General features: G+C 56.3%; 1 protein-coding gene across 1 annotated transcript in view; it reads right to left on the bottom strand.

Annotated features, from left to right (window-relative positions):
• LOC129516202 (adenylate cyclase type 1) overlaps nucleotides 1-24,757 on the bottom strand; it is a 94,279-nt gene that overhangs the window by 53,914 nt on the left and 15,608 nt on the right. The window contains exons 3-4 of the mRNA XM_055335539.1: nucleotides 14,380-14,498; nucleotides 9,402-9,513 (exon numbers count right to left, since the gene is read on the bottom strand). Coding sequence (XP_055191514.1) covers nucleotides 9,402-9,513; nucleotides 14,380-14,498 — 231 coding nt within the window. The remainder of the gene's footprint in view (nucleotides 1-9,401; nucleotides 9,514-14,379; nucleotides 14,499-24,757) is intronic.

Below are 24,757 nucleotides of genomic sequence, written 5' to 3'. Positions count from 1 at the left end.
CGGCCGCCAGATCACAGAGGAGGGGACACCGGAGCCAGGGTCCGTGTTACCAACTGTCAGGCCCCTCGCCCCCCTTGCCCTTCCTCTGTGGAAACCACGAGAAAGCCCCACCACGCTGCCCAGCCCCCTCTGCGCCCCGCACGCCGTGCCCTGCCCTCTTCAGGGTCTGCGGGGCCGTGACCAGTGGCACGAGCTCCGTGCCATCCGCCAGCGCCCAACGTATATTAAACCCAGACACGTATCCCGCCTGGAACACGGCTGCCAAGGACAGAACGCCTGACATGACGTGCAGGTGCCGCGGCCCAGAGAGACCCAGAGCTTCCACGCTGGCGGTCCACTGGGCAGGTGACAAAGGCATCGCGGCGGCCTCGTCATTCTCGAGGGAAGGGCTGGGGCCAGGCTGTGAGCACAAGGTGCGGTGACGTCTAGAACCCGGGAGGGGAGCCGCCAGCCGGAGGGGCTACAGGGGTCAGGTGGGGCCGCTGTGTCCTCCCTGCCATCATGCATAGGTGAGTCCACACGACACATTCCCCAGCCCCCGAGGGCAGGGCTGAACCTCTCCCTGCAGCTTCTCTGAGCGCATCCCCAGAAGCATGCAGGCACCCCCAGGTGAGCCGGGTGCCCCCCACCTTCCCGGGGGCCCACACCCCACAGCCCTGAGCTGCCCTGGACGAGGAGTGATCGTCCCCTCCTGAAACGAAGCTACATCTCTGCAACCAGAGGCAGGCGGGGCGGGGACGACCAGGCGAGTGACCCTGGGGGTGGGGACAGGGGCCAGGCTGGCCCCAGTGCATAGTCCCCCCAGGGGCCTGGGGTCCTCACTGGGACCCCAGTGAGGGTGCGGTGCACTGGGGACCGTGCACCAGAGCAGCCCCCCGAGTACCACGCAGCAAGGACGGGGGATCGTGAACCGGGGCAGCCCCGGGGGACCACGCACCGGAGCCCCCACGGCCGCCCGCGAGGGAGTGCGGCCGGGCTTCCACCCACGGGAAACCCCAGAGCCCGCGTTCCACACACCGCCTGCTGTTTCAGGGAAGGGTTTATTTCCTGCTCATTAAGGAAGAATTAAATCGGGCTCATCATAATGCAGGAAGCTCCGAAAATTAAAACTCAGCAAGAACCCCACGGCCCTGGGGCCCTCGTCCCCACAGCCCACCCCCGACGGCTCGTGGCTGCATGTGCACATGCTCTGCAGCCGGTTCGCGCCCCTGGCCGTCGTGCACACGCCTCCACCACGTCAAGGCTCGCCCGGGGAGACGGTCCCCCACGTCGAGGGTGGACACCGCCTGCACTGCCTCCTCCTCCCTCGGGACAGCCGGGCCCAGTCCTGACCACACCGCCCCATGCAGGCCCCTCCTGCGCGGGACACTCCAGGCGAACCCCGCGTGCCCATAGCCCACCCGCGTGCAAGCCTGACGGCGCGGGCACAGCACGTCTGCGGAAAGGGCACCGCTCAGCCAGGGACACAGCTGGCCGTCGCGCACACTCCCGGCCCGCAGCACGCTCGGGGAGGAGGCCACCTCCGGGCATGAGGCCACCGGGGCTCCTCACGTCCACCGGCCAGGAAGCCAAGGCGCCAGGAGACCCGAGGGCGCCACTGAGTCCTCGCGCTGCCTGCTGAGCCCAGGGGAAGCCCGGGAGGAGGAGGGACGTGGGCACACACCGCAGCGAGCTCTGGCTCCCGGACTGGCTTCCGCAGCCACACGCAGAGGAACCCCGGGTGCTGGAGACGGACACCCTCACCCTCACCGGTCCTCACGGTCACCTTCCAGCGGCTCCAAGGGGAGCACAGCCCTGCGGCTTGGGCCAGACTCTCCGCGTCCTCACCGCCCCGTCTTCCCTCACAATCCCAACCAACACGCTCCCCGCGTCCCTATCCAGCGGGTCTGGGGGCCAGGAAGGCTCCCCCTGAGTGTGCGGCGGGGACTGCGCGGACTGGCCAAGCCCGGGGCGGGGTCCCGAGGAGAGCCCCCGCGTGGACCACCGTGCGCCCCGACAGGCAATGCCTCCCAGGCTCGTCCAAGCTGGCCGACTGCGCTGGACCCCACGCCGGCCGAGTCCGAGTGTGTACACCCGCCGTGTGCCAGGCACAGGCCACCTGGGGGCTGTGAACCGACCAGAGTGCACCAAGCTCCGGCCGGGAAACTCCTGGGGCGCAGCCCCAACGGAGGGTGGTCTCCAGCTGTCAGCCCCGAGGGGCGCGTGGGACCCAGGCTGCCTCCGCGGCCGGCACAGCCAGAGTCTGGGCCTCCCCACGAGCCTGGACGCGCGTGGAGCGACGTCTGCTTCTCCCAGCGGGGCTGCTCTCCCCACATCCAGAGAAGAGCCCTGTGGTCAGAGCAGATGTAAACCTAAAGTGGCTCAAGCAATAAACACTGTGTCCATCTGCGGTCCGCCGGGCACAAGGGTCAATAAACCTCCGGAGACCGTGGAGACCAGGCCAACACGCTCACCCTTGGTCTCACTGCCCGCAGGGACCCTGCTCAGGCGGGGTGTGTCTGGGTGACCACGTGCAGGCGCACCTCACGGGGCTCCCGCGTCCTGCACACAGACACGTCTCCCCGGAGCCGGGCTCAAGCAGATGGGACGTAGGTTTTAAACACACCCAGCACCATCGGAGCACTCAAGAACAGAGGGTCGTCATCCTCAGCTGCCCGGCAGCGACCTCGACAGGGCGGATGGCAGTGGGTGGGGGGGAGTGGTTCATGCTGAAGTTCCAGAGATGGAAACATAATCTCTGAGACGACGCGGTGTGCTGGGACAGATGGGCGGACAGACGGACAGCAGGTCACACCTCGCCAGTCGCCTGGACAGCTCAGCAGCACAAACCATCCGGAACGAAAGAAAAGGAAGAAGAGGCCAAAATGAAAAAGGATCATCAGTGAGCTGTGGGACGTCAAGATCCACACACGGGTAAACCGGGGTCCCTGAAAGAAGGGGGGATGTGTGAGGAGCGTTCGAGGGCTTTCTCCCCCAGATGATCAAACCGTAAACCCACTGATGCAGGAAGCCCCAAATCCGTGAGGAAAACCTCATGGAGGCACATCAGAGTCAAACTGCTTAAAGCCAGCGATGAAGAGAAAACCTTAAAAGCAGTCAGAGGAAACAGACGTCTTCCCCGTTGCGTACGGAGGACCAGAGCGGCGTCCTTGGACAGCACGACCCGATGACCCACAGGCCTGTAAGGAACGGGTGAAAAGAATTTCCAAAGATAAAGGCAAAATGAAGACCCTTCTCAGAAACACAGAGACGGAGCGGATTCACCGCCGGCCGGCTGCCCTCCTCCCTGCAGAGCACCCACACGCAGACCCGCTGGCGACCCGCACAGGCCGGACCCCACCTTCCGTCTCCTAAAGGGAACGGCTCGTTTGCCCAAACATAAATGGCAACGATGCAGAACAGGGTTTATGACAACAAGTGAAACACGCACAGCAGCAACCTCACACAGGCCAGGAAGGGAGGCGCGTGAGGAGGCGCATCCGCGAGATCTTGGGACGACGTCCAGGAACCTGCCGCAGACCCCGGAGCAGGCAGCCCAGTGCCAGAGCCAACGGTGCACACTCATGAGCCAACAGAGGTGCAAGGGCAGAGTCTCAGAACGCACCCCCTACACCCACAGAATGGCAGGAAAAGTAAAACCACGACACAGAACAGACGGGACAAACCAAACCCGGGCCGACGGCACAGCACAGCAGACACAGACGGTCGGATTCGAGGGAGAAAAGACAAACCCAGCCCGTTAGAGAAAAAGAGATGAACCCCTTGGGGGAAAAAAGGGGGATGGAAAAGACATGCTTCCCGACAATAATCAAAGGAAAGCTGGAACGGCTATGCTCACAGGACGTTAGGTCTCCAGGGAACGAGGGTCATTTCTTCATGAAAATAGAGTTAATTAGGGGAGCGTGGGTGGCTCAGTAGGTTGAGCATCCGACTCTTGGTTTTAGCTCTCCCTCTGCTCCTCTCCTGCTCACACGCACACACACGCTCTGTCTCTAAAAACACAGAATGGGACCGCTGGGCGGCTCAGTGGTGGAGGGCCTGCCTTCGGCCCAGGGCGTGACCCCGGGGTCCCGGGATCGAGTCCCCCGTCCGGCTCCCTGCGTGGAGCCTGCTTCTCCCTCTGCCTGTGTCTCTGCCTCTCTCTCTGTGTGTCTCTCGTGAATCAATAACATCTTAAAAAAGTTAATTCATCAAGAGGACCTAAGAACCCTAAATGTTACAAATCAAGTAGCAGAGCTTGAGAACACAGGGAGCAGACAGATCTCTAAGTATGTCGCAGACTCAATACCCTCGATCAGGAACTGAGAAACCCGGGAGCCAGGACGTAAGTAATGATGCAGAGTAAGAATGTGAGCAGCCCGTCCCCAGCCAGCCTCAGCGTGTGTACGCAACGCCCCAGAACACAAGGATGGCAGGGAAGCACAGTGCATCTTGTTGCTCAGTTCCTGAGGACACCGTGTTCTGAACCATGCACTTAGAGGACTCAAATTTTTGATAAAATGTGTTTTCTGACCAAAACAGAATTCAATGTGAACTCAAAAACAGAAAGACCTTTGAAAAAATCCCTCAAAAAACATATCTCTAAATAAGCCATGGGTGGGATCCCTGGGTGGCACAGCGGTTTAGCGCCTGCCTTTGGCCCAGGGCGCGATCCCGGAGACCCAGGATCGAGTCCCACATCGGGCTCCCGGTGCATGGAGCCTGCTTTTCCCTCTGCCTGTGTCTCTGCCTCTCTCTCTCACTGTGTGCCTATCATAAATAAATAAAAAGTATAAATAAATAAATAAATAAATAAATAAATAAATAAATAAATAAATAAACAAACAAGCAAGCCATGGGAGTAACCAAAAATTAAAAGGGAAATTAGAAAGCATCTTGAACCGAGGGGAAACGAGGACACAGTGTCTCAGCAACGCGGGGATGCCACCTTAGCCAGACACCCGCCTGGTCTGCGGCACCAACTCTTCACATTTGGAGGGGAAGATCCTGATCAGCAGTCTCAGCTTCCATCTTCCCAAACGACAAAAACAAGAGTAAAAGAAAAACAAGGAACGCACAAGAATCACAATAATAAAAAAATCAGAGAAAAACAATAAAACAGAGAAATCAATGAAACCAAAAGCAAACTCCTTACAAAAATTGATAACAAACATGCAGCCAGAATGATGGGGGAGAGCGAGGGAAGCACAAATTATCACAGTCAGAAAAGGAGGAGGTGATGTCACGGCTGCTTCTGCAAATATTAGAAAGCTAACAGGGAAATACCATAAACACCTTTATTCTAACAATCTCGGTGACTTAGCTCACATGGACAGATTCCTCGAAAGACTAAGAAACACAAAGCTCACTCCGATATATGGACATATGCATATCGTATATGGATATATCACATACATATAAAAAAAACCGATTCTAGGGAACCCAGGGTGGCTCAGCTGTTTAGCACCTGCCATCGGCCCAGGGGACCCGGGATCCAGTCCCACGTCGGGCTCCCTGCATGGAGCCTGCTTCTCCCTCTGCCTGTGTCTCTGCCTCTGTGTGTGTGTATCTCTCATGAATGAATAAATAAAATCTTTTTAAAAAATCCCTGATTTTATAGATATATATATACAATAGCCCTATTTTTAAAAATTGAACTTGTACATAAAAACTTCCAGGGGCGCCTGGGCAGCTCAGTCAGTTAAGCGTCTGCCTTCCGCTCAGGTCGTCATCTCAGGGTGCTGGGAGGGAGCCCCCAGTTGGGCTCCCCGCTCAGTGGGGAGCCTGCTTCTCCCCTTCCGGCCTACTTGTGCTCTCTCGTGCTCTGTCTCTCTCTCTCAAATACATAAGTTTTCTTAAGAATTGTTTAAAAGTTTCAGAAAGAAAATCTCCAGAAAGTGGAACAGGAGGAAACATGCCCAAACTCTTCCAGGAGACCAGCCTGACCAAGATTCCACATGAAGACGACACAAGGAAAGAAAGCCATAGAACAGCATCCTTCAGAAACATAACAGGAAGACATCTAAAAAAAATTTTAGCCCACATGCACATACTCACACATGGACACCTGCACACATATACGTGAACAAGCGTGTCCATATGCACATGTCTGTGTGCACAGCCACATACGCACACGCTCTCATGCATGTATGCAATGCACTCGCGGATATCCACACACACGTGCATGCCCCCCACACACACAGCTACATGGACACGTCCCACCACGTCCCACTGCAGCCCACACAAGCACGTGTCCTAGTGAAAGAGCCAGGTAGTGAATAAAAAGGGACACATCTTATACACCAGCAAACCTGACAACCTAGAAGAGATGAATAAATCCCTACAAACACTCAACCTACCAAGACCGAATCATAAAGAAACAGAAAATCTGCAGACATTTCTAGTACGGAGACTGAAGCAGTGATCAGAAGCCCCCAACACAGAAAAGCCCAGGACCGGATGGCTTCACTAGTGACCGCTACCAAACGTTTGAAGAAGATCACCAACACTTCTTAAGCTCTAAGAAAGCTCCCAAATTCACTCTATGGGCCAGCATTACCCTGAACCCAAAACCACTGGACCTGACCAGAAAAGACGAGGATCTTTTACTAATACCAATACCCCCAATGATCACAGATGCAGAAATCCCCCCCAAACAAACACGAGCAAGCCACTTCCAACAGTACATTAAAGGGATTGGACACCACAACCAAGTGGGATTTGTTCCCAGGATGCTAGGATGGTTCGATACCCACAAATCGATCGATGTGATGCATCGCATTAACCGAAGAAAGGGTAGAAATACATGATGGTCTCAGCAGATGCAGAACAAGCATTTGACAGGATGCAACGTCCTTTCAGGATAAAAACTCCCAACACGGCAGGTGCACGGCACGTTTCTCGACACAGTGAGGGCCAGGGATGCCAAGCCCACGGCACACATCGGCCCCGACAGTGAGAACAGGAGAGCTTCCCCTGCAGGGTCAGGAGTGGACAGGGAGGCCACTCCCATCCAACAGCATAAGTCCCAGCCTCAGCAACCGGGCACGGAAAGAAAATCACACACTCTCTCTCTCTGCAAATGGCTTAATATCTACAGAAAACCCTAAAGATGCCACCAAGAACTTGTCAGAACTAATAACCGAATTCAGCAAATTTTCAGGATGTGAAATTAACACGCAGAAATCTGTGGTGTTTCTGCACACAAACAATGAATGCTCGGAAAACCGGAGAAAATAATTGTATTTACAACTGCATCAAAGGGAATAAAATACCCAGGAATAAATTCAACGAACAAAAACAGGAAGGCAAGTCTGATGACTTGAGAGGTGTTTGGAACATGTCCTGTCCCCAGAGCAGGCCCAGCAGATGTCCACCGCGTGAGCCCCGAGTGGGGTGCCGATGCAAAGGGATGGTGACATCGCAGCTGGGGTGCAAGCCCGGGAGGCCCCGCCTGGGCCAGGGTGAGCCCGATGTATCCTGAGCTGATGAAGAAAGAAGGGGACAGGACAGCGAGCCCCCGCGTCACACATTTCATGCCGAGAACAAGACCCAGACCATGCATCCCGGGGACAGCCTGCGGTCAGGGGAGGCCCACATCTGTAGCCCCCACCCCGAGCAGAAGTGGGCCAGCCAGCCCACCCCTCCCTCACTCTGGGGATGCCACGGTCCACACGAGAGGATACTGAGAAGTGGGCTGCACGCAGAGTCACGCGCCACGTTAAGTAAACTGGCTGAAGCCAGGGAGAAGACATCTGCCAACCGTGTGCCCGCGGAAGGACAAGCTAAGACTCTACAGACTCCTGTCATCCTGGGGCGGGGGCTGTTGTAAGCGACCCAAGCAGGGGCGGGGGTTGGCGGTAGGCTGGTGGCAGTGCTGACCACTGAGTCACTGAGGGAACACGTCCCCTCCGGTACCAGGCAAGACAGATTCGGACAGTGGGGGAGGGCACACCCCTCACATCAGCAGCCTGTCCTCAGAGAGCCCCGGTGGCCAGTGAATCCTCATCCAGAAGCTTCCTCGTGGAGGGGCAGGGGAAAGGCGCAGGCCCCGGAAAGCTCAGAGCAGCACCCAGAAAGCCTCGGGCCACCAGGCACCCCAGCCTCGGACAAAACACACGTTCTGACCCTAATATGGGAGGCCGTGTCCGTGAGCCCCCCACGCCACACGGGCCTCGTCACCCTGACTCCTCCATCATGCTTCCCCAAAACCACAGGGGTCAGGTAGGGAGGAGGCCCCAGAGGCCCCGGAGGCCGAGCCTCAGCTGCTCCCCAGGGCACGAGGCCAGCACCCCCGTGCCCAGGCTGCCAGGGCACCTCACGGCCCGGCAGCGCCCGCAACGGACAGAGAGCCGACCCCCTCCTTTCATCCTCGGGAAAGACCCAGCAGCCTTCCCCACATGGGGCCCCGCAGAGCCCTGGCCTGGGACAGCAGCGGGTGCCCCAGGAGAAAGGCCTCCAGCGCCAGCCCAGTCCGAGCAAGCGGCGAACTCCCAACTGGGCGTCTCAAGATCTCGACCAGCCTCGAGGACACTCCAGGTGGAGGGCGGGGGGCAGCGTCCAAGGGCCGCATGCCACCGCTGCCGAGGCCCAGTGCTCTCCTCCTGACTTGGTCCCGAAACTACAGCCAGGCACAGCCCGTGTGACAGCCACCCACTCCACCTGCGGGTCAAGGGTGAATGCTGGCGCCCGGCGCTCTGCAGCCCGCGGGGTACCCTCCCCCAGCCCTGCACGCACGTGGGACATCCTCAGGACTCCACTGTACGAGGCACGCTGGCCCGGGGACCGCTCCTCCCCCTCCCTCATCAAGGGGACATCCGTCCACTCTTTCTACCAAGTTCTTTCCCTGGGTGAAGAGTTCTCAGTCTGCGAACTCCCTCCCCCCAACCACCTGCCCAGGACCCCTCTGTGTCCAGAGGCAGGCTGGCCGGGCCGGTGGATGGGGCTGTACGTCCCCGCGTCCCCCCACGTCCTTGTGGGGCAGGGGAGGCCGGCATCCAGGTCCAAGGACACCAGGCACTTCGTTGCCTCCACACCAAGACACCAGGCAGGGAGCCAGGCCTGGGCTTGACCTCTGCGGGCCTTCACGTGACCTGCCCCAGGAAGCTCTTAAAACGCCAGCACTCTCCTGCCACAGCAAGGGGCTCGGCATCGTCAAACGCCACCAACCGGCTGAGGTGACCTTCAGGGCAGGGCCTCCCCACCCAGCCACCACCCTCGGTCTGGGGCCAGCTCGGGGCGCCCTGGCTGCGCTCGGGCAAGCGCCCTCTTTTGCACAAAGGAGTCGCGGGCGGTGATGCAGAAGCTGTGGGTGAGGACAGCCGGGCGGGACCGACGCACTCGGCATCCACGAGGTCGCACCTGCAACCCCGGAGCCCCCGAGGCTGCTCCAATGACACGCGAACATCGGGGGCTGCGCTTACCGTAGCCAGTTCATCAAACTTGCCGAAGAGCTCGTTGAGGAGCTTGACCAACTCCTGCGCGGTGCACTGTGACGCCAAGCCCGTGAAGCCCACGATGTCCGCGAAGAGGATGCTGCAAGAAAAACGCACCAGGCTGCCTCCTCCACGAGTATGCGGTCCCCAGAGCGGCCTTACGAGCACCCCAAAATAACCCTCCCTGGTTATTCCTCGGGCCGGCCTGGGAGGGAAGGGTCTGTCCTGTTTGACAAGTGGCAGCAGCAGCAGCTGGGGAAGCAGGGGAGGCCCTCGCCACCACGGGGGGCTCAGAGCTCCTGCTGACCCCCCAGGACACGGGCAGGGCACAGCTCCACAGCCACCAGACCTGCCCCCAGCCCCGGATGGCCCTCCTCAGCCCTTGCGGCCCCTGCAGGCTGACAGGTGACAGAAGGACAGCCCTGGAGCCCCGCTGCGAACCCCTGCGCCTCATGGACGGGCCACCTGGGTCCTGCAGTGGGACAGGGCCTCACCTCACGGGACGGAAGCCTGCCACGTGAGCATCCGCTTACTACGGAACGGGGCGGGTCTAAACAACGGCGCCCGCCACCCGCACAGCCTCCTCCCCGGGCGCCACAGCGTGAGGCACACGGCCACACCGAGCTGCCGTCACCGTCGTTTTTGCTGGATACCGAATTCCTGCCTGTTTCGTTCCACCCTGAACACGTCACCCCAGCCCCCACCTCCACCATCCCTGGTGAAAAATCCCACGCTGGTCTTGCTGGCCGTCACTTCTGTCCCACTCCTTTCCTAACCTCTGGCCCTCATGGTTCAACGACCACGTGGGGGGCTCCATGCGGGTCCTGACAGGGCTTCTGCAATGCGTACGTTACTGTTTTCCATGAAATTTCAGACCTTTTGAGTCCTATTTTTTCAAAGACTCTCTCTCCTCCTTTCCTCTCCTCTGAGACTCATCCTGGGGGTGCTGTCGCACCGGCCGGCGTCCCTCGAGACCCCCAGCCTCTGTTCTCTCTCCATCCATCAGGCTCCATGACCTCAGGTGGCTGTCTTCAAGTTCCCCGAGGCTTTCCACAACCTGCTCAGATCTGCTCAGTGTGGAACCCCCACCCCGACCCTCTAGTGAACTTTTTATTTTGGTCACTGTATTTTTCAAAGCTGGAATTTCTGTTTGGTTGGTTTTTTATAAGCTCTACCTTTTTATTGGTATAGTCTACTTGATGAGAAGTCTTTCTCATGCTCTCCTTTATTTAGACAGTTTGTTCTTTGAGAGTATTTCAAACAGGTGATTTAGGGGCGCCTGGGTGACTCAGGGGGTCAAGCATCTGCCTTCGACTCAGGTCATGATCCCGGGATCGTGGGATGGAGCCCTGTGCCCTGGGTCGGGCTCCCTGCTCAGCGGGGAATCTGCCTCTCTCTCTCCCTTCTGCCCCTCCCGCTGCTCATGTTCTCTCTCTTTCACTCTCTCAAATAAATAAATAAAATCTTTAAAAATATATATATGTGACTTAAAGTTTTGTCTAGAAGTCTAATGTGTGGGCTCCCTCTGGGACTGCATTTTCATTCCCATGTGAGCTATACATTCATGCTTTCTTGCACACTTGCATATATTTTCACGGAAAATCAGATAATACACTGTGGCAACTCTGAAAATCAGAACCAACCCCCCCCCCCACCTCAGGACTGAAGTTGTTCTTGTTGCTATTTGTGTTGTTATTTGTTCAGTGACTTTTCTGACAAACTCTGAAAAGTCTGTTTCCTATCTCATGTGGGGCCATTAAAGTCTGTGGTTGGTTAAGCTAGTGGTCAGCTAATGACCACACAGAAATTTCCTCCCATTCCTGAAGCCAGTAAGTCTCTCAGTCTTTGATGATGGGCACTCAGCCAGGCAGATTCCAACTGTCTCAGTCTGCTCTTCCTGCTTGCACACATGCTCAAGGTCAGCCTCAAGACCTAACGACAGCCCAGGGTCATCATGGTCTTTTCTGAACATGCACGTCGCCCGACTTGTGAGTGGGATCTTCTGATTCCCAGAAACATTCCCAGAGCCTTTCAAAGCACCTGACAGACATCTCATTCCCTAGTTTTAAGATTTTAGTGCCCTGCTGCTTGCCTCAGCTGTTATCACTGCCTCTGACAGCTATGATGTTAAACACTTGCCACTGATTGTTCTTAACAAATGTCCCAGGGCAAAAGCTGTTCCAACTGAGTGTTGAGTCAGGTCAAATAAAGACAAGCCTGTGAGCAAGGTTTCCCAGGGAATTCCCAGGCAGTCAAATGATGACAGTTCTCTGAGAATTTTTCAAAGCCCTGACCCCATTCTGTCCCCTCAGGTGGCTGTCAGTGGACAGGTTTCCCCTGTAATAGCAGCTGCTGGTTTTCAACGCTATCATGGAGCTAAAGACAGTGAAACAGGGTAAGTTAGAACTCTATAAAGCTTGCTGTTTTTTACCAGGATCCAGCTGTTTTTCATAAATAAACATTCCTGGATTCTTGCAAGGCTTTGCTTAATTTCCAGTGTTCTGACAATGTTGACTCAGTTTTTGTCAGTATTGTCATTGCTTCTATGGAGTTGAGGATTTTCAGATGTCCTTACTCCACCGTTCCTGATGACATCAGCCTGTTAGTTCTGAATGGTGTACTGACTCGGGATTCTAATCCTGGATGATGGGGAACCAGAGAGGGACTCTAACGAGGATGGTGAGGAAGACAGTGAGCTGATCACATCTGGGCTCTACAAAGCCACCTTTGACCCTGTTGAAGGGTGGCCAGGGGAGCCATGGTGGAGCTGGTGCCATCAGGGACAGGGAGCCGGCCTCAGCTCCCTCTCCTATCTCAGCATCGTCACACCTGCACCTGCTGGGAATGAGGCATCCGCCGGGGGATGTGGGCGGAGATTTTTCACATCAGAGGGAAATGGTGACTTTCCACACCTGTGTCTGTTGTCCCAAGTCAGAAAAGAGGGGGGAGGCACATGGGCACCACACACCATGCTCACCTCCACCTGCTGCCCCAGGAAGTCCTTGACATCTGATGCCTTCCCTGCTGTGTGCAGACACTCCACACCCCTCCCCCTGGGCACTCCCTGGATTGTTCTGGTGATCTGGTCTCATCAGGGGCTGGGTCACTGTGCCACCTCCTTACCCACTGAGGAGAGGCAGTGGTGTGAATGGGAAGTCTATGTGGGTATCAGCATCAGCCAATCCCAGGCTGCCCCAGCCCCACCACTCACTGGCTCCACCTCCAAGTGGAGGTGACAGAGCCTGGGCTGCCTGGCCTGGAATGCTGGCCCCACACACTGGGGCCTTAACCCCATTGGGCTCAGTATCCTCCACAGGAGGACAGCACTAGTCCTCAGCAAGAGGCACAGCAGTGGGAGTGAGCATGCTCACCAGACAGCGACTAGCCACACCGGCTCGCACACAGGGATGGCTGGGGCCCTGATGAAGAGGGGCTGGCGGCAGCAGCAGTCCTTTGCTCAGCCTAGACGGACAAGCAACAGCTTGTAGAGACTCAGTCCACAGCACTCAATACAAACAGAGGGAGTTTTTATCCTGCTGTGTCTGCAAAGGCCCAGTGGCAGGTAGGCCTGACACCAACCAGGACCAGCAAAGAATATCAGGGGTGGAGGGTGCTTCCGGGCCTCAACCACCATCACCAGCCTGATTGACGCTTACATAAAGGGAAATACTCAGCTAGTCTAAGAACTTTATTTTTTTAAGATTTTATTTATTTACTCATTCATGAAAGACACAGAGAGAAAGAGAGAGAGGGGCAGAGACACAGGCAGAGGGAGAAGCAGGCTCCATGTGGAGACCCCAATGTAGGACTCGATCCCGGGACTCTGGGATCACGCCCTGAGCCATAGGCAGACGCTCAGCCTCTGAGCCACCCAGGCGTCCCTAGTCTAAGTACTTTAAAAGGGAAAATACGATGTAGTAGAATAAAATTCTTTGTGATAGGATTTGTAAAAACAAGCAAACCTCAGAGCGTGTCTGGGGCAAGCTGCTTCATCACCTGTAAAACGGGAACAATCCCTACCTCCTGGGCTGCCATGAGAGGAACGGGGGAGGAAGAGGACGCCTACCCCAGGCCCTGGCACCAAGTGGAATATTGCTCAGCTGTTATCCTGACATGGGCCAAGATCCAGCTGAAATGCCACCACCCAAACCAGTTCAGAGACAGAGTGCCAACCCTCCCCAGCCCACGCAGGACATGGGAGGTGAGGAACAGCGGGAAAGAGCAGCTGTGACACCTATCACCCAAGAGGTCAACACCCCTCCTCCATGGGACCTGCTTCCCGGCCAGCAGGTGCTCACCTGGGCCTCCTGACGCACACCCGCTCCCTCCTCCCCTCACATCGAGGCCTTCCACCCCCATCTGCCCAAGGCCTCCCACCTCTGCCACTACCTGCGCCTCACACTTAATCCTCACCTCCTGCATCACCTCCACCTCCACCACCGCCTCCCATTTCCATCACCGTCACTTCCATTATCTCTCACCCTTACGCTCACCACCTCCTCCGCAACCTCCCACATCACACCCCCCCCCCCCCCCGTCTCAATCACCTCCTTGCCAACCCCCACAGCCCCCATATCCATCACCTTCACTTCCATCACTTCCCACAATCGCCCTCACTATCTCCATTATGCCCAACCCGGAAATCACCTCCACCACATCAACATCCACCTCCTCCTCCTCCCTCCTCCTTCTCTTCCACCTCTTCCCCCTCCTCCTCCCCCTCCTTCTCCACCTCCACTCCTCCCCCTCCTCCTCCATCTGTACTGCCTCCCCTCCACTCCTCCACCTCTTCCACCTCCTTCTCTACCTCCTCCTCCTTCTCTTCCACCTCTTCCCCTCCTCCTCCATCATTTCCACCACTTCCCCCTCCTCCCCCTCCTCCACCGCCTCCACCGCCTCCATCTCCACCTCCATCATCTTCATCTGAGCGCCCCAAGGCCCAGCACCTGGGCCGCATCAGCCCTACCTCACATTGTCATGCCGCTGGATGTAAATCTTGTGGAAAATCCTTTCGGGGGGCTTCAGGAAGTCCTCCTTCATCTCCATGGCAACATTCCGGGGCAGAAGGCTCATAAGTAGCCGTTCCTGGACAGGAGAGACAGGTCTGTGTGACGCAGCAGGATTCCCCTGCGAGTCCTCGATCACCCCCACCGAGGTGGTGCTGAGGAGCTGCCCTGCACAAGGGGCTGCAGACCCTCCTCACAGGCAGCAGGCGGCCTGGTGCTATAGACCCTGCCTGGCCCCTGGGCCCCTGCAGCCTGTGCCCAGGCCTGGAGTGACATTACACAGGAAACTCGCTCCCGGAGCACTGGCAAGGAGCCTGCATCACCTCCACGGCAACCTTCACCCACCGTCCACCCACACCGCGTGCCCCCGCTTCACCGAGCAGAGGTCACAGGGAGGAAACGCCACCGGCCCCAACCAGGATGGCCAGGCCTCACTCCACATCCCACTGCCCAACACGGCCCCGAGAGGGACCTCCAGATGAGCCGTAAAACCCGCCCCCCTGGACAGACGGGAGTCCCGTGACCTCACAGAGATTGGTACACAGCGTCGCATTTCCCCCCGGTCCTATCTTCCGATTTCTTCCTTCTCTCTGGGGGTCAGATGTTTTCTTCCCTCTCAGAGAATGGAATAAACATCTAGGCTTTTCCAGAGGTGCCCTGCCGCACAGGAGACTCCATCCCTCTCCCGGGGACTCAGTTTCCCCACCTGCTTCATTCTGCCTCTCCGCCTCCCAGGGATCCTCACCCGCCCCCAAGCCCCCTGGCCCGTCACCACAGCTGGCCACACCTGCATCTGAGGCCCCCCCCCTCAGGGCCTCTCGCTCCCCTTCCCAGCCTGCTTCGGGAAGCAAAGAGATCACATTGAAATCCCAGTAGACTGAGGAAGGAAGCCTGCTCGGAAGAGCAAACCCGGCAGAGACTGGGCAAGAGAAGCCGCTCCCTCACTCCATCCCTCCAGCCCCAGGCTCTGCTCCGGGACCCCTGCCCTGAGCTGCAGCCTGTCCCATCAACGCAGCAGCTCTAGTGAAGCCCCCGACCCCCGGCATCCCCCAGCCCACAGCAGGCATCGGGTGACCTCCTGGACCACAGCCCCATTCCGTGAGGCCACGTCCCACGTGATGACCTCAGGAGGACGATGAGAGCGGCACAGTGACAAGAGTCCCCCAGAGCCCAGGGGGCCTCTGGGCGATGGCCTCGGAGGCCTGGGGCAGGGGTGTGAGGGCTTCACCCGTCTGCTCTGGATTCCACAGAGCACGTCACAGGCCTAACACATGGAGCCCACACCCCTCAGGAGCCTCCCCAGGTCATGCGTCTCCACGTAAACCGCAGAGGGGAAGGCCAGCCAAGCGCCGCTAGATGCTGCGTGGAGCCAAGCAGACAGACGAGGCCAACCTGAGTAACGGACCATGTGTCCCGAGCAAGGCCTGGCTCTGCCCTGAGACCCACGCCCACGGCGGCCAAATGGACAGACTGCAATGCCGCGGCAGGACTTCACGCTACTGCCATGGCCTGTGACCACTCTCAGCACTGGGACCCCTGGGAGAGAGGCTCTGAGTGCTGGCGAGCACACGGCCACCATGCATGGACACGTCCAGGCTGACATGTGAGGGGCAGCCCCAGCGCACGGGGTGTGGGAGCGGCTGTGTGACTGGTGCCTGGCCAGCAGACGCCGACCCCTTCCGTGGCCGGGGGCCTCTGGGGCGAGACTGAGACACAGGCAGAGGGTGCCAGACTGTGTGGGCGGTGGTGGAGGGAGCTTGGGCAGGGCCTCACCCAGGCCACCTCACGGACAGGCCAAGGGCAGCATCAGCAACACGAACACACCTGGAAGCTGCTGGAAATGGCCCCTGGGCCTCGAGGCACGAGGCCAGGACACTACCGAATGGTGCCCCAGAACACACCTGGGGCTTCACGCTCTCCTGGGAAGACCCAGCGTCACGGGGCCCCACGATCCTGGGCCGCCTGGGCTGCCGAGCTGCGGTTAGGGGCTCGGGGGTGGCTCCTGCACCAGCGTGCCCCGTAGGGAGGGTCCCTGGAGAAGTGCACGGTGGCCTGGCCTTGCATCGCACCTCTGCCCTGTCTGAATTCCATCACACCAGACAGGGAGACAGGTGCACAGCCTCCTCAGCAGGTGCTCTGTGAGGGGGTCATTGCCCCCCAGACCCTGCTCCCCCTTTGCCTGCCACACCTCCAATTCCCACTGCTCAGGGCTCAGGTCTTAAATCCCTCACCTGCACCTACAAATACGCTACATCAGATCAAACAAGGGAGGCTGCCCCCCACACCCGCCGGGCCCAGCACACCCTCCTCCCCGTTCAGTATTCTCCTAATGCCCTGGAACCCCTCCCTCTCCAAGGACCCCAGCTGAGGGCACACCGCCAGGACCTGGTCTCTCCATCCCATCAGCTGCCCTGCACCGTGGAGTTAGGACAGGGAAACTGAGTCAGCCACAGACCACAGGAGAGCACCACGCTGGGAATGCTGGGCAGTGGCATCTGGTGCTGGAAGTGAGGCCAGGGCAGAGCTGGCCGCTGTTCCCACATCCCTTCATCACCACTAGCACAACCGTCTAGCCCCTTACTTTCATCTGGGGCTCAGAGACCTAAGATAAACACCCCGTTATCCAGCCTGCTCTTGCAGCTAGATGTGGCCCAGGAGACAGGGGGTGAAAGGTCATGTGAGAGCGTCCGGAATGGCTCTTAAAGACGGCCTGTTCTTCCTTTTGACCCTCTGTTGCTGGGGACATGGTCTTGATGTCCAGTCCTCTACCTACCATCTCGATTCACGAGGACGAGGGCCACACACCAGCAGTGGCAGACCAGTGAAGAGATGGGGACTGGCCTGGAAGGGCTGCATGGATCAGCCCTGCCACCTCAGCCATAAGGAGGCCCCCTGGAACCCGCACACGAGGGGGAAAGAGTGCTCACATTTGCATAAGCCACTGTCACATGAAATTCCTAAGGACAGGCTGTGGCTGTCCTTCTGACCAGGGCTCAGCATCAGCTGCACCCACGAGATTAGGGATGGTACGGAAAGCCGACACACATAACCAAGAGTAAAAGCACACAACTTCCCCATAGGGTGCAAAGCGCCATCTGGCAAGATCAAGCACCCATCCCCGATTAAAAACAGCAAAACCTGGAACAAAGTAGTTTTCTGACATCATAAAGATATTACCTGCAATCCACGTCCAATCTCAGACCCAGCCCGAAAGCCCCAGGCAGCAGTAAACACTGCATCAGGAGCCGACAAGCCTGATGTGTTCTGACCAGCAAAATGAAACACAAAGCCAGAAATCCAAAGGACGAACTCATGAACGTGGATCCTACAAAGTCTCCCAGCGTCCCACAAACACCAAAACATGACTTAAGATAAATGTATTAGGGACGCCAGGGTGGCTCAGTGGTTGAGCATCTGCCTTCCACCCGGGGTGTGACCCTGGGGTCCTGGGATCGAGTCCTGCATCGGGCAGGCTCCCTGCAGGGAGTCTGCTTCTCCCTGTGTCTCTGTCTCTGCCTCCCTCTGTGTCTCTCATGAATAAATACATAAATAAAATCTCCAAAAGAAAAAAAAGAAAATCACGCAGCACACGAGAAGCAGAACAATCTCAACAAATGAATAAAGACAATCAATAGACAGCAACAGCACGATTAACAGAATAATCACCACACCTAACGAGATTTTAAAGCAGCTATTGTAAGAATCATTCGATAAACAGCCACAAACACACCTGAAAAAAATGAAAGAAGAAAAAGGAACGCCAGCAAAGAGATAAAAGGTACAAAAGAGACTCAAATACAAATGTTGGAGCTGAAAAAAAAATAATAATGAAATAAAAAGCTCGACAGGTGGCAGAGAACAGAGGAGAGCCTAGTGACCTTGCAGGCGGAATGACAGAGATTGCCCACACGGTTCGAATTATCGCAGATTTCTCATCGGGGATCGTGGAGGCCATGAGACGGTGGCCGGCTTCTCGAGTGCAAGAGAAAAGAACTGTCTACCCAGAGCCCTTCGGGAACGAAAGAAATCAAGAGGGAAAAGTAGGAGGCCTTGTCACCAACGGACCGGCCCCAAGAGAAAGACCTGTAACCAGAAAGAAAAGGAGAAAAAAAAGGAAGCATCTGGGCATAGGGGAGGAAGAAATGACATAACATAAGCAAAAACATCCATGAATAAAACTGACTTCCCTTCTCCGCTACGTGCTGGTGGACGCAAGCCGGACAGCACTGCCTGGTGTGGCTCAAATGTATGCAGAAGAAATATTCAAGACCGTGTTGTCGCGGGTGAGGCTGAAGGCCGCGGAGGTGGGGTTTCTGCACTTCGCCCTATCCGGTAACATGTCGACAACAGCAGAATGTGACATTACGTGTCTTTAGTATAAAACCTCAAGCAGCACTGAGAAAGATACGCACTCAGGGGCACAGCGATACATCAAAGCTGAATTCTAAAAATGCGTTCGGGGATCCCTGGGTGGCGCAGCGGTTTGGCGCCTGCCTTTGGCCCAGGGCGTGATCCTGGAGACCCGGGATCGAATCCCACATCGGGTTCCCTGCATGGAGCCTGCTTCTCCCTCTGCCTGTGTCTCTGCCTCTCTCTCTCTCTCACTGTGTGCCTATCATAAATAAATAAAATAAAATAAAATTTAAAAACGCATTTGACTAACACAGAGGAAAGCAGGAAAAAGAAACACAACAAAACATGACAAGTGGATGCTCTGACATAATAATTACATGAAAGAGAAGTGTTCTAAAACATACAAAAGACAGACATCGGCAGACTGATTTCTAACAAGTATGACCCAGGGACGCCCGGGTGGCTCAGTGGTTGAGCATCTGCCTTTGGCTCAGGGCGTGATCCCGGGGTCCTGGGATCGAGTCTCGCATCGGGCTCCCCACGGGGAGCCTGCTTCTCCCTCTGCCTGTGTCTCTGCATCGGTGTGTGTGTGTGTGTGTGTGTGTGTGTCTCACAAATAAATAAACTCTTTTTTAAAAAAAATTTTTAAGAAGAAAAATAAATAATAGAAAATCTGGACAAAGATTAGCAATGATACACAGCACTCAAGAAGACCATCAGCCAACAGTGCGTCAACAACAGGTATAAAACACCTCGCCCAAGAAGTGCAGAAAACACGTTGTCTTCTTTTTTTTTTAATTTTTTTACTTTTTATTTATTTATGATAGTCACACACAGAGATAGAGAGAGGCAAGGCAGAGACACAGGCAGAGGGAGAAGCAGGCTCCGTGCGCCGGGAGCCCGACGTGGGATTCGATCCCGGGTCTCCAGGATCGCGCCCTGGGCCAAAGGCAGGCGCCAAACCGCTGCGCCACCCAGGGATCCCAACACGTTGTCTTCAAGCACCCACAGAACTCACACCAAGACAGGCCATATCCTGGACCATGACACGAACGTCAGCGTATTTACAAGAATTCAAATTCTAGAGCATGGTCTTTGAAAATCACGGACTCAAACTAAAAATCGGGAGCAGAAAACAGCAGAAAAAAATCTCCAAATATTGAGAAACTAAGCAAAAGGATTCTAAGCAACCCAGGAGTCGAAAGGAGATGTCAAAGGAAAGTTTTAAAAATACACAGAACCGAATGAAAGTGAGAATAGCACACACCAATATCGGTGGCGCGCCGCTCTGAAAGGGAAATTTATGAGGCTATTTGCTCATACTAAAAAAGAGAAAGTTGTCAAATAAATAATCTAAGCTTCCATTTAAAGAATCTGGAAAAAGAAGAACAAAGTAAAGCAAATTTAGAGGAGGGAATAGCATAATAAATACAAGAAAAAAATCAAAGAAACTGAAAACAGGAAAAAAAAAACCCAAAATCAACGAAACAAAAATGTGATCCTTTAAATATAGCAGTAAAATACACAAACCTCTAGCAAAATGAGTGAGAGAGAGACTGATATGACATAATTAACAAAATCAGGAAGGAAACGTTATCATTACAGACCCTGCAGAAACCGAAAAGATAAAGGGAACAGTAGTAACATTTTACACGTGAATTTGACCATTTCAAAGATGCGGACAAGCTTCTCAAAGAAGCACAAGCCACTACAACGCACGCGGTAAGATATAAATACTGTGAATAAAACATCTGAATAGCTCTGTAATCTATTAAGTAAACTGAATTCTTAATTTTAAAATTCATATACCAATAAAAAATAAAGAAATAAAGAAATGAAAAGAATAAAATTCATACAGAAGAAATCTCCAAATCCTGATGGTTTTACTAAATATGCCTGCCAAGCACTGAAGAAAATTTAACACCAATTCTACCTAAAATTTTCCAGAAAATATCAGCCTTAGCAAGATTTTTCTAGATATGTCTCCTCATGTGAGTGAAGCAAAAGCAAAAATGAATTATTGGGGCTGTACCAAAATAAAAAGCTTTTACACGGCAAAGGAAATAATTAACAAAATGAAAAAGAAATGAAACCTACTGAATGGGAGAAGGTATCTGCAAATGGTAGATTCAATACGCGGTCAGTATCCAAGATATATAAAGAACCTAGACAACTCCACATCGGAAACCCAAATCATGCATTTAAAAAACGGGCAGAAAGTCTGAATATACATTTCTCAAAAAAAGACATCCAGATGGCCAACAGGTGCTTGAAAAGATGCTCAACATCATTAATCCTCTGGGAATCCAACTCAAAACCACAATGAGATACCACCTTACCCCAAGGGAACACACCCCAACTCCTTACATAAAGTCAATATTATCTGATACCAAAACTGGATCAAGACAAAAAAGTAAACTTTGTCAGGGAGATCCCTGGGTGGCTCAGCGGTTTAGCGCCTGCCTTTGGCCCAGGGCGTGACCCGGGATCGAGTCCCACGTCGGGCTCCCGGTGCATGGAGCCCGCTTCTCCCTCTGCCTGTGTCTCTGCCTCTTTCTCTCTCTCATGAGTAAATAAATAACATTTAAAAAGAAAAGAAAACTTTGTCAGCTCTGCTTCCACGGTGTCCAGGCAATCACGGGGATGACAACACACGGGGTAGCGACAGCCCCTGCAGAGCCCCACACGTGGCACATGGATGCGCCAAGGCGTCCAGACAAAACCCGCTCCCCGCTCAGCGCCAGGAAGGGCTTGGGGGTGACGGCCTAGGGGCACAGCGCCGGGAGCAGGGGCCGCTCCCCACCTGTGTGTGCGACCTGCACGTCGGCGACTCTGGAGAGTCACCCTGTGCCCACATCCCCGGGACAAACGGGAGCAGGAATGGCGCCTTCCCCGGACTCCCACATGGCTCATGGGTGACCACCGGGGCCGGAGACGACGGTCACTGCTAAGTCAACATTTGGGTGGCCACGGGCTTTCCGAGCCCTCTGTTTGCTTCTCGAATCAGTTTCGATCCTGGAAACTGTGCGGGAACCGGTGCATCTCGGAGTTTTCAAATCTCCTGCTAGCGACGAATCCTGAGTGTTTCCCTTGTGTCTGCTTTTAGCACGGCTCTATGTGCCGCCGAGCCTTCCGTCCCTAACACCCGCCTCATGCCCTTTCTTTCTTCTTGGTCAGCTGCTCTAAGGCTTTCCCATTTTGAAGACCTAAGGTTGGACGTCTTTGTTCTGGAAGCGAAAGACCCTCCAAGTCCCTTTGGAGTATCTGACCCCCGGGGCCCGCAAGCCCTCGCCGTGCGCCAAGCCTACTCCCGTGTGACAGACCCGACCCCCAGGCCCCAACAGAGAAGACATGGCAGGTCAAAGTCCGGACTCGCCTGCTCTCGGGCCAGCCAGAGATGCATGGACATGACCCTCACCCTCCTGTTCCAAAAGCACCGTGTGAACCACCAAGAGAAATGACTGAAATGTCTGAAATATGGAACTATTGACTTCCTACACCAAGAGAAGCAAGGCTAGAGAAACACAGGTGGGGACACGGGGACCACCCCGGAGGAGACACCGGCCTCTCCACGGTGAGCGGCCCGTTCGCACCCACGGGGACAGAGCGTGGGCCAGGACGGGTCAAACACATACGCCACAAAGAAATACGAAGGGCAACCGTGTGGGGAGAGGCCCTCCGGCGTCAGTGAGGGCCAGGAGGCACAGCAAGGCCCGCCCGGAAGTGGAGGATGGACAAAGAAGACCAGACTCCTCTCCGGGACGCACGCCGGGCCCCCGACCACCAGGCCCGCCTCAGCCGGCCCCCCATGGACTGGCGGGCCCCGGGCCCCCGCTCAGAGGCCACCGCTACCGGAGCCGCGCGCGATCGCGGGGAACTTCCAAGGAGAACATGGAACACGGCGGAACCGGGAGACCCCCCGGAGCGAAGTCGCGCCTGCTCTCCCGACGACACAGCTGAGGCCTGCTCCCAGGCGATGAACAAGGATGCTCGGGAGGAGTCACGTTTTCAAAACACGGAGTCTCAACGTCGGGGCCGAGAACACAAAGTCCCGCGCGCACGCCGGGGAGGAAGGCACAACGGCCTCAAGTTAGTCAAAGCACCGGTGGATCCGTCCGTGGGAAAATGCAGAAAATCTAAATATCCAGACCCAGAGTGACAACACGGTAAGAGCAGTCACCGGGCTGACGGGTCGGGGTGACATCTGCCATCCTGCAGATTTGCTGCGCCCGCATGCCGGCCCTGAGCCTCCCGGTGTCTGGGCTCCCCCCTCTGCGGGATGAGCCCTTGCTGGCGGAGCTGCCACGAGCACGCAGACTGGCCCCGTGACGGCAGGAGTGCGTGTGACCGCTGGTCCCTGCGGCCGGGGCCGGGGGTGCGGGGAGGGCGCAGGCCTGGGAGTCTGCATGCACGTGCGGTCCACACCGCGGCCACCACTGCAGCATCGCATGCGGCCGACCCCAAGCTCGGGGGCCCAACAGGCCCAGAGCCTCACGTGGTCATCGGGAAAGGCAGCCACGGGAAGAGAAGAGATGAAGACAGACACGCGCCGAGCACGGAAAGAAAGACATCCGAAAGGAAACGCAGAGGAGATGGAAGACAGGAGAGCAAAGGAAAACTCAGAAGAGAAAGACACAGCGGCGGCCCCCAAACGTCGCTTCTTCCAGGGTGTCGGGGAGGCATCCAAGGGGGGTCCCCGCGCTGCGCGTCCAAGCGTCTCAAAAATGGCCAAGGGACCCTCAGTTGGCGGGGCTGATGTCGGAGGAGGCGCTCAGGGACCAGCCCCGGGGACTCCGGATCGTACGCACGTGTGTGCATGCACACGCAGCTCAGCCACACACACGTCTGCACACATGCGCACACGGTCACGCTCGCATCCGCACACGCATCCACACATGTGCAGTTACGCACACATCCACACGTATATGCACACACCCGACCTTTGCATGCATATGTTCACGTGTCCCCACATACATGTACACACATGCACACACTCACGTACAGACACTGGCATGCACAGAGTCCACACGAATGCAAATCCACACGCGTAGACATACACAGACATGGACGCTTGCACACATGCTCCACATATACACATACACGTGTGTACAGACACAAATGCACACGTTTCCGCACATGTGGCCCACACCCATGCACACCACGCATGTGCACGTACGTATACACGCAGACGTGGATCTCCCACAGACAAATCCATCCGGATACGCACACACAATCTAAGCATACGTACGTCATCTGCTTCTAAACCACAACCTACCTTCACTGTAAACACTAGGTATCGTTATAGTATCTATAAATAAAACACACGCGTGTGCATGTTTTAGAAGGGCAGCCCGTACCCCACGCCCTGCGTCTGCAATACGGTGGGCTCTCACGTACGGAGCAATCCCACCCGCCACCCCACGGAAACAAGGCTCAGCACCGACGCTGAGGGGAAGCCTCGCCGGGGGCTCCCAGCCCACCCGGCACCCCTGACGGGACGAGCCCAGGACTCCGGGCAGTGTGCACCCATCCAGCTCGCCATCTAGGTGGGGGGGGGTGGTCCCGCGGCCCCAGGAGGCTGTGGCAGGGGCCGGCCAGGGGGCCCCCCAGCTTCACAGCCGAGCTGCTGGCCAGGGTGACCGTGACAACCACTGTCACAGGGACACCCTCGGGTCCGCGGAGCTTTAGCCTCTGGCCGGCGGGTCAGGGCCCACCACACCTGTGCCAGGGCCGGTCAGGACCTGCCTCACCACCCCGGCTCCAAGGGAGTGGATTCCAGCTGGATCCCACCCAAACTCCCCCCACAGGTGAAACCCCGCCCTCCGTGCCGGCCTTGGAGCAGCTCAGCCCCTGCAGGGCAACAAACCCACAGGGCGAGCTCTGCAGCTCTCCCTGCCCCCTCCCAGCCCTACAGTGTCACCTGGGCACACCGTCTGACCAATGGGGAGACTGAGGCTGCGGCCCCAGAGGGTGGCAGGTTGCCAC

Source organism: Nyctereutes procyonoides, unplaced genomic scaffold (genome assembly GCF_905146905.1).
Source record: "Nyctereutes procyonoides isolate TBG_1078 unplaced genomic scaffold, NYPRO_anot_genome, whole genome shotgun sequence".
NCBI classification, from domain to species: domain Eukaryota; kingdom Metazoa; phylum Chordata; class Mammalia; order Carnivora; family Canidae; genus Nyctereutes; species Nyctereutes procyonoides.
Note: the sequence above shows the minus strand (reverse complement) of the source record. Positions and strands in the feature narration are given on the sequence as shown.